The 10,195-nt window shown below is 41.2% G+C and overlaps 1 protein-coding gene across 2 annotated transcripts; it reads right to left on the bottom strand.

Annotated features, from left to right (window-relative positions):
• Nucleotides 1–5,321: 5,321 nt before the first annotated feature.
• On the bottom strand, nt 5,322–8,144 carry LOC123141989 (uncharacterized). Of its 2 annotated transcripts, none has more exons than XM_044561024.1 (4): nt 7,564–8,144; nt 6,598–7,459; nt 6,358–6,513; nt 5,322–5,787 (listed from the first exon to the last, which is right to left on the bottom strand). In XM_044561024.1, exons 2-4 carry the CDS (start codon nt 6,874–6,876, stop codon nt 5,455–5,457), a joined length of 768 nt encoding a protein of 255 aa, XP_044416959.1. In that variant the 5' UTR covers nt 6,877–7,459; nt 7,564–8,144; the 3' UTR covers nt 5,322–5,454. The 2 variants fall into 2 exon arrangements, with proteins under 2 accessions (XP_044416959.1, XP_044416960.1); XM_044561025.1 differs by having other exon boundaries at nt 6,358–6,510.
• Between the last annotated feature and the right edge of the window lie 2,051 nt (nt 8,145–10,195).

The raw sequence follows: 10,195 nt of genomic DNA, 5'->3' as shown, positions 1-10,195 counted from the left end.
TTTTTCTACACGTCCGAATTGTTTAAAAAAAAGTCAAACCGACTCGGGCCGTACCGGCCAGGACTCCTCCCAGCCGGCCCTCTTAAATAGCGCCGCCCCGAGCCCCCCAGCCCACCGAACCCTGACGCCACCTAAACCCTAACCCTAGCCCGACCCCGCCGTCGCCGCCAGCCGCCGCCGCTGCCGCTGACGCCGCCCGTTCCGCCGCCGCCGAGCCCGTCCCGTCGCCACCTCGCCGCCTCGCCGGACTCGAGGTAGCCGCCGCCGGTTTTTTCATAAAACCGTTCGTTTTTTTAAAAAAAACTAGATCCGTTTTTTTATATCGGTTCGTCGGTTTTCTTGGTTTAGTTATTTTGCGGTCGTTCGTCCGTACGTTCGTTTTAACGAACGGTTTTCGTCGTTTAACCGCAGACATCGAACATTCGTTTGTTAGCCTGTTCGTCAGTTTTTCTTTTTCTCGGATTTTTCGCGATTATTTTCGATCGCGATTTCTGATCCGATTTTTGTTTTAGTATAACTTTTCGCTCGTTTATCGGAATCAGGCGATTCAAGCGCCTAGAGTTTCGTCTCGAAACCCTCTTTCTGTTTAACCAACTCAAACAAGTTTTAGCTACTGTAAAATTTGACTTAAGTCCAGATTAGTAAACGGAGTTTGTTTCTTTCGCCGTTTGAGTTTTGTTGCTTCGTTCGATTTGATTCTTTTTGCCAACTGGAGTTCTTAAGTTGAACTTTCTGGTTAGATCTCTTATTTGAGTTTTACCCGTGCACCCTTGCTTGATTGCTTATGAATGTCATCGTTTGTTTGCGATAGAGTACCCGGAGTGCGCAGCGTGCTACTACGAGTCTCTAGGTTTCCCGGATCATCAGCAAGGCAAGTAACACTTTGATCATACCTCTTTACCACCCAGTTTTTTGCATTAGATCAACCCTTAAACTATTGCATGGTTAGGAACTGTTTAATATGTGGGTTTTGGGAAGTAGATGAGGTAGTACCTATTACCTGTTTTATTATCAAACCCTTGGGAGTTACTTCTACGTTTGCTTATATTGCTATGCTATGCTCGTAGACGTGGATTGGGTTTGAGTGATTACATGACATATGTGAGATTGTTAATTAATGGTTAACTTAAGGTGGCTACTTAAATACACATCTGGGTGGATTGAGGCACCTGGGGAACCCAGTGTTGCCTGTATTTTTGGATATCCCGGAGTACCCGTGAGATTATCCTATGGACCGCCACCCAGACTCAAAGGGATCATGAGATTATTCATGCTAGAAACTTCCGTGTGCAGCCACAAGCTATTATGGGCTCTAGCATAGTTGATTAAGTCGTGTGAACTCTTACAGTGGTAGACTAGCAGATGTAGGGGAAAGTAGGTGTAACTGTCTACCAATCGTAAGGTGCTAACGCTTCTGAAAGACTGTGTCTCGGTCATCCGTTTCTCAAACATCATGAAGTGTGAGAAATCCAACGGAGGAGATCGAGTCTTGTGGGAAAAAGTGCGCAAACCTCTGCAGAGTGTATAATTTAATCATGGTTAGCCGTGTCCCCGGTTATGGACATCTTGAGTATCTAGTTCTTGGATTATCATGTGAATCTCATCATCATGTTACTTAATTAAATTTGTTGGGTTTAATGAAGATTACTTAATTGGGATTGAGTTGGGTGAACCTTTTCAATGTTTAACAACCACCATAATAGTTAAATAAAATTTAATCCTTTGTTGTAGGGAAAAATTGGCTTTTCGCAAAATTGTAACCATAGAACTTTCCACCAGCCAAATATGCATGTAGTGTTAGCATTATTCAGCTCATTACTCTCTATGTGTTACTTTGTCAGCATATTCCATGTGCTGACCCGTTTTCGGGCTGCAACGTTCATGTTGCAGACTTTTCAGACGACGACTAAGGTGCCATAGGTCGTGGTCTTATACTCAGTGATGCCGTTGGAGTTGATGGACTCACTTTATCTTCCAAGCCTTCTGCTGTTATCGTATTAGATGGCCTTAAGCCATGTTTTTTGCAATAAGTTCTCTCTTGAGACTATTCGGTGTAATAAGTGTGTGATTGCTACTCTGTTATAAATCCTTCAAGTACTGTGCGTGTCAGCATTACCGATCCAGGGATGACACTGATGCACAGAGACTAGACTGTTTGAGGTCTGGTCACTAGATCAAACCATTTATATGTTTCAAATAGTGTTTGCTTTTTCAAAATTTATTGTATTTTCAAAATTGATTATGTTTCATATTGCGTTTTAAAAAAGTATTCTGGTTTTGAAATTTACAATTATTTGAATGTACGATTTTTTTTAATCACACAAATATTTTCTTTACATTGTATAAAAATGTTTTTTAATGTCACGTACATTATTTTAACTCGTGAGAGGTCACAAACATTTTTCTTACACATTTGCTCCCATTAAAAAAAACTAATAAGTCTTTGCACTTTAAAATTTGTTCAGGTTTCAAAACTTGTTCCCATGTTTTCGAAAAATGTTTATGTTTCAAAAAGTGTTTGCTTTTTCAAAATTGATTGTGTTTGATAAAACTTATTCAGAATTTTCAACAAGTGTTCACACTTTTATCCTTTTCGGAGACTTCAAAAATTGTTAAATTTTTCAATGTTTGTTTGCCCTTATAAAATTGTTTTCAAATCTCGACGCTGGTTAAACTGTTCGGGCCTCTGATTGTAGCTCTAACAACCATTAGTTTTAGGCTAGCGTGAGCAGTTAACCTGTGTCAGGTTTCAAGCTCGATTCCTCCTAAGTGTCTCTTTTTTCTGTATTTTTACATCGCATGTTAAGAAAAGAAGAAGAAACTCGCTTCGCTCCTGGTGGGCCGGTCCAGTTGCGTTGTAAAAAATCCCGGGATTCAACCTGCCTTGTCCATGATTCTTGTTTGGGAACGCTTTCGAAGTTTAAAATAGACCGAAATCAAAGAGTTTGGTGTGTTGATTTCAGAGATTGAAAGTTTAGGGTTTGATTTAGCTTTGGTCTACAAATTCAAGATTTATTTTGGACTATTTCTGACCCGTGCACAACACATGTGCTAAACAGGTTGGCATCGTATGCCATGGGCCTGCGTGCTTTTGGGCTTCTAAAAAATAAAAAAAAATGTTGTGTCAATCCGGCACGCGTGCCACACCTTGAGGCCCAGGCATGGCCCGTTTAGCCCGACCGGCATGGGGCACCTGACGTGCCGGACACGCGTGCCTCTGGGCCAACCTGCGAAGCACGGCCTGTTGGCCCACTTACAACTGACCAACTCAAGCATAATCGTCACATACGCCCCGTCGTAATGACCGTTAATATAACAATTTTGAACCAAAATGACAATTTAGCATAGTTGCCATATGACCCCGAGTTTTTCTATAACTCGCTCCAAAACGACCCCACGAGACTTCGTATTTGAAATTTGGGTCAGGTGATATGGCACGCCCACCATCCACCCAAATATTAGTGTCACGAACATTTCAGACCACACGTTTCCTTCCACCATCGCACACGTTCTTGCACCCCCTCTGTTTGGTGCCATCGCTGCCGCCCGGACCACCATGATTTTGCCCCGGTCGTCTTCCGCGAGCCGCTCCCGGTCCTCCCATGCTTTGCCGGAGGACCGCCGTGACAAGTAGCGATGGAGCGAGGATTCCAATTTTGAGTGTAGAGTAAAAAAAAACAGTGCATCTTAGTGGCTTGCAATATGATATTATTGTAGTAGCTGAAATGGTGGATTCGCCTGGTACATTATAATACCTCACTCCTTATACGGAAGCAACCCTGGCTGGTCGACTGGAGACGGTTTTTTCCGTGTTGGGCCAGCTGCTTCGATAGTTTACTTTAAGGAAGAAAATAACGGAGAGTTGGTTTTTTAGAAGAATAATGGAGAGTTAGATAGTAGATGGGCAGGGCTGCCTGTCTAAAAGGAACCGATGTGCATATTATTACGCCTAGCGTACAATACATAAATATTTTTTTCTCATGGTAATATGTGTCCCATTCATATAATAAAGGCCAATTACAAGCCATGCATACACCACATGACAAATTAAAAAGAAGGGACATACTTGCGTGAGATCTCACATTAGGTGAGATCAATGATATCGTTTTTTTTGGAAAAAAATCTACATTTTCAAAAAATTAAAATTAGACACACGTCAATGGTTGATGTTCAACTTCAAAAAGTCTCAGCTCCTAATTTGACCTACAATAATAGAAAAAAGACAAAATTGGACATGAATAGTGTCAAAGTACTATTAGGCCAAAGCTGCCATCATTCACATTCGAATTTGTGTCTTTTGAATCTCCAAATGTACATCGAATTTTGAGCTGATTTTTTCGGAGTTATAGACATACCCCACATGGATGTTGTCAAATAATTTTAGTTTTTAAAAAAATGTGTAAATATGAATTTTTTAGGTTGATCTCATGATGTCACTTAATGTGAGATCTCATACAAGTCCCCCCCTTAAAACGATAATAGAACAATAGCCTTTGCATAAAGGACCACCAACCTGTCAATGGCTAGTTCTTTGATGATATTCCAGTACTTCAGATCTTCCTTTACGGACTCCTCCAATGGCAAGTTTGGTCTGCTCCGACCTCTCTTAACATTATCAACACGCTTTAGCCGTTCGCTGTGCACTGGAGCTTCTGTAGGCATGCACTGAATATGCCCAAACCATCTCCGACAATGTTGGACCCGATCCTTCTTTGTGTGGCCATTCATTCATCTCAACATGCGCATCTTTGCTACACCTAACTGTTTAACATGTTACCTTTGAGTAGGTCAACACTCAGCACCATAACATTGCGGGATTGGCTTAAAAAGTCTTGTATGTGCGTGTGAGACTTTCTATAGAACAATCTTCAAAATTTTGTTGCGCGTCGGAATTGTTTGTCATTAGCTATCGTATTTTCCTGGATTTATTTTAGCCTTTTCAGCGATGTTCGTTCAGTAGGATGAGTGTATGTGCATGCAACGATGTTCGTTCAGTAGGATGAGTGTATATGCGTGTATATGAGTATTTGCAATTGTACTGTGTTCAAAAAGCTGTTTTCCTGTAACAATTTCTTGTCTTCTTTGGCTTAGGATTTTCATTGTTGAAGGGACTGAAGCATTGGGAGTGCCCTCGGTGCGCCAGTCTTACCGGCAGTAGATTAAGTACCGTTGAACCATAATTAGTCAAGTGAAGATCAAAGAAATTCAATAATGAAAGAGTTCGATATGTTTTTTTAATTTCAAACAAGTTCATTTTTTTTTATTTGTTGCGTCCTAAACTTTCACCGAGGTCCAGATTAGCATGAGGTTTTGCAAAAATCTAACACATTTACCACAACTTGTCACCAACGGGCTCAGAACATGTCTTAACAACGCGGCTTCCTCAAGAAAATCACTCAGACAACCCTAAACAATAAATACATTCATGCAGGCAAAATGGAAAGCAGTGACCAACTACTCCCCCACATCTTCAAGCACGCTGACGACATTGCGGTGATCATCTTTGCAAAGAAATTCCAATGCAACACTCCAGCCACTGGCAAGACGGTTTTCCGACTTGACGCGCGCTCGTACAGGGTTAGCTGTTCTCGGCCATGGATCGATCTTCAATGCTTTGAGAACCGCAGCATTGTGGAGAATATGAAGCGCCAGCTCCAGTTGATCTTTCTCGCCGATGAATCCGCTTATATGCACCAAACTGAGATGTGAGTGCGGGCATGAAGGGAGACTCCTCAGCTCGCCGTCTTCATGACAGTACCGCTTGTGTAGGAAATGGTCCATTACCATCTTTAAGCATGAAAACCGCTTTGTTAGTACCTCAATCAGGAATGACCAAACAAACTTGTACTCCCAAAAGGTCTTATAAAAGTTTACAGAGGGAGTAACATGTATACAAGAAATAAAATAAGCAATATAAACTTACAGGAAAGAGATAATCATATAAGATAAGAGAGACACTAGATATATAGACATATAAGCTACACGGGTGACATGTTATTTGCCGGACCAATTAATCAATCAGCTCTGTCCATGTTAGAGATCACGGATTCCTCATGATAGCTTAATACTACAGGAGGTTGCACAGACTAGTGTTGCGCAAATAGTTAAATAAGCATGCTTATCTACACATCAAGACTCGATATTTTAGCCTTCTTATATGTTTTTAAAGGAATTCCATCATGTCTCGCTTCATTTATTAAAACTAGGGGAATCATCCACCCAAACATTAGGGTGAAGTCCACTCTCTTTAGCTAAACTATGAGCAACGATTTTTTTGCATCCCTTAGGACAGCAATCATAAACAACTTCATGTCTACATACAAGTGAAGAACTGAAAGCTGAAAAGGATAGGCTTACATGCAATTCTAGTTTTTCCATGAAAGGGGCAGCCTCTAGGAGACAACCAAGGTCGAGGATATCAGTTGTCCCGCGTGCAGAGTCAGAAATAGTCCAGTTTAATATCAAATGATGCAGAGAACGAAATTTGGAAAGCCTGCTCACTGAATCAACCTTCTGCATACAACAAATATGAAACCAACATAAAATAAATATGAACATAACCAATGAGAATACAAAAACGGCAGGGGAAATGCAAACCTCAAGTTGTGTGCAACTTAATGAGAGCATCTCAAGACGTGGGAGAGTTGCTGGGAGTTCATTGAAGATGAATCCTAGAGCAGAATGGCAAGGTAATAACTCAATCGATAGTTTCGTTAGCTTCAAAGGTGCAGCAAACTCCATTGGTATCAATGAACCTCTATAGTGGAGTGCTGGCACTCCACAATCTAACGTCATGTCTTCAAGTACCGGGCAACTCAGAACAAGCAAAACCTTAAGGCGATTCAGGCAATGTGGAATCCTTAAACTGGTAAGCATCTTACAGTAGGTAATACGGAGGCACTCTAGATGATTGCCTTCAGACAGCAAACGTTGAACATCTTCATTGGTAATACTAACATCTCGCAGGCAAAGCTTAGTGAGATTCTGAAAACCCCTGTAACCAGCAGGCGGATTTAAAGAAACAAACCAAAGCTCCAGACGGCGCAAGTTTGAGTTCTTTGTATCAAGAACCTGAAGAGGGAAATTATATGGCACTGTCGTGGGCCCATAATTCAAGAATGAGACCCTTCGCCTTCAACGCAATAGCATAGTTGAGCAATCTATCGATATGACCCGCGTATCTATCACAGAGATCATGCCTGATTCTGATGTCCTCGGTCCCTACACCCTCGTGTTGCTGGAGAAGTGCACCAACACTCTTAATAAATTTGCGCCTGTTGAGTCTAATACCTCGAGGACCAGTCCAGGATCGTTCCTTGTCGGACTCCGACAAGACTGTGTGATGACTGAGATCAATGTAGGCGCGGCACAACCAAACACGACGCCACTGGCTCGACAAGATGCTTGTCCTGGCAGCTTCCTTCAATGACAGTTTAGATGTGATGGAGCTCAAAATATCCTACAGCACAGAGTGTGATCCAACATCAGCAAGACAAAAAAAAAGAGAGCATTGGTGGTCTGCTTCAGCTTTTTTTTGGGAGGAAATAGTTTGTTTCAGCTTACATTGGGTAGACTGCTGATTCGAAGCCTGGGTTTCCTTCTCTTGGCAGACGTGCTCTGCGGGCTACCTGGTGGCAATTTCCGCTTGGCATTCGACAGTGGGCTACAATGACCTATCCCCATTGTTAAAAACTCGGAAATTGTCCAAAAAGTACCGGAGGTCGATGGATACTGAAGGGGGTTGAACCTATTAGATAGGCTGCCTAGAGGAAGGGGATTGAACGACCGTAGACGAATCCTGAAGGTCGGGATGATGGCCCCTAAGCAGAGTCTAGCTGAGGTTGGCAACGAACGAAGAATGAAAGAGACTGACTGGCAAAGGGTTGAAAATATCGGATTTTGCCGCAATCGCCGCAGCAAGAACAGAATCCTCACTTTTGGATCTGGGCGCTACTGACTGGGAGCCTAGGTGGCGGGGATGCGCGGGGTTACCGTGGGCCGTGGGGCACCGGCGACGAGGAACAGACGCGGCCGTCAGAGGGGCGCCACCGGCGCGTGAAGGTACAATCGATGGCGCGGCCACGGACGGGAAGCAGAGGAAGGAAGAGGAATAGAATCGCGAGCGAAGCTCGTGGTCGTGTTCGAGCTGGACTTCTTTTGTTTCATCAAGGGAAAGAAAAAGGAAAACTGACCAGCTCGGCGGAAATAAGGCCCACGAGGAAAAGTAAAAAATCTATTCCAACCCTAAAAAAAACACTTAAAAATCTCTTCCTTTCTCAAAAAGGAAAAGTTAAAAATCACTTCCTATCCTGCTTGCTGCTCTCTTTATTTTGCGAGAAAAATTCCGATCTATTCATTATTGATTGCAATTTTTTGTTTGGTAACTTATATCAAGCTGCCCGCAAATATCATGGCAGTACAAAAAAACACAAAAGTTATAAAAAAATACATCCATGTTCTTAGACCACCTAGCAGCATTTTCTCCCATGCACAGCTTCAAATAGAGACATTTGAAGACTTTTAGCTGTTGTTGTGGGAGAATTTTGCGTAAGGACGGGTGTGCCACCATCTGCCGCCATCGTCGTGCTCACCCTCAGATTATAGATATTCTAAGGCAGATTGCCGACCCATCGCACAGGCCACAATCGACTTGGCCCGGCCCAATACACAGATTTCACTTTTCGATTATGGGAACCCAGGTTTCCAGCCTATTTTTGGGTTTTGGGAACCTTTTAGTACGTTCCTGAACCGTTTTTCTCTTTTCCTTTTTCTTTTTCATTTTGTCTTATTCTTTTGCCAATTTTTTATATCTCCATTTTCTTTTTCCCATTTATTTTTCTTTCACTTTAAGTTTTATTTTTCCTTTTCCTTACATTAAATTTTATTTCTATTTTTTAAAATATGTTCATGTTTTTAAAATGTTCCTAAATTTCGAAAAATGTAGATATTTTTTCATAATTTATTAAAAACTTAAAAAATGATCCTATTTTCAAATTTTTCTCACAAATTCAAACAATGTGTTGAAATTTTAAAAAATGTTCATACTTTTTAAAAGATGTTCAGATGTTTAAAAATGTTTCTGTTTTCAAATTTAGTTCAAAATTGAAAAGATGGTTGAGATTTCACAAATTGTTCACAAATACAAAAATATGTTTTCATTTTTGTAAATTTTGTTTGGAGTTCAATATTTTTTCCATTTTAAAAAAAAATCTGCGTTTTTCAAAAAATGTTTGGAATCTTAAAAATTGTTAGAATTTTTAAACTATTTGAGATTTCAAAAATTCTTCTTGTTTTGTCAAATAAAATGTTCGGAATTCCAAAAGTTCTTCACATTTTTTCCAAAATGTTTGGAATTTCATACAATATTTGAGTTTTTCAAACATATTCAACACTTCAAAATTGTTAAATAAAATTCATAAAATGTTTTGATTTTTTCGAAAAATGCTTTCAAATATGAATGTTGCTATGTGTTCTTATATATTTCGCGCTTTCTATCATCACCAGTTACCGTCAGGTCGAGTGGCAAGTAGCACGCGTCGGGAGTGCTAGGTCACGAGTTCTTGCAAGCTCACTCCTTTTCTACGACGAGATAGCGGGGCAGGGACACGGCACGACTGACACTCTTTTTTTTTCTATCTAATTTGTATCGGTACTAATTCATGTATTTAAAAAAATCATGTCAGAAACTACAACTGATTATTCTACTTTGGTATTAAAATTTAGTCTGTCCATTGCCGCATCACCTAAATGCAATTTGCCTCCCGAGATGGTAATGCAATTTGAAATGATCACCTCTGTGATCACCCTGCTAGGCTACCTGTGATCAATGCTTGGTATCTTGTGTGTCCTGGTCGGAGACGCCCCTATCACTAGCCCCGTGCAGTTACATCGAGAAGGCGAGTCGCTGAGAGGAAATTGCTTTGCGCCTACCGATCATCAGGATGACGCCATTCTAGAGAAGGTGTTTCTTGCTAATAAGTACCATCATTGATGTCTTTACATGTAAAAATGCCATAGCCGCGTGTTCTAACTTTGCTCGGGGCCCTCGAAATTTCAGGACCGATCCTTTTATAAGGCCATTGAGAGTTTGAGACATCCTTGTCCATCAAGCTCCCGTAGTGCATCAATAAGACCATCGATACATTGCATTTTGCCCGGTTCAACGTCGACCGCCGCCATTGACCTCTCCATTTCA

This window comes from Triticum aestivum, chromosome 6D (assembly GCF_018294505.1).
Source record: "Triticum aestivum cultivar Chinese Spring chromosome 6D, IWGSC CS RefSeq v2.1, whole genome shotgun sequence".
Lineage (NCBI taxonomy): Eukaryota > Viridiplantae > Streptophyta > Magnoliopsida > Poales > Poaceae > Triticum > Triticum aestivum.
This window is presented reverse-complemented; position numbering and strand designations above follow the sequence as displayed.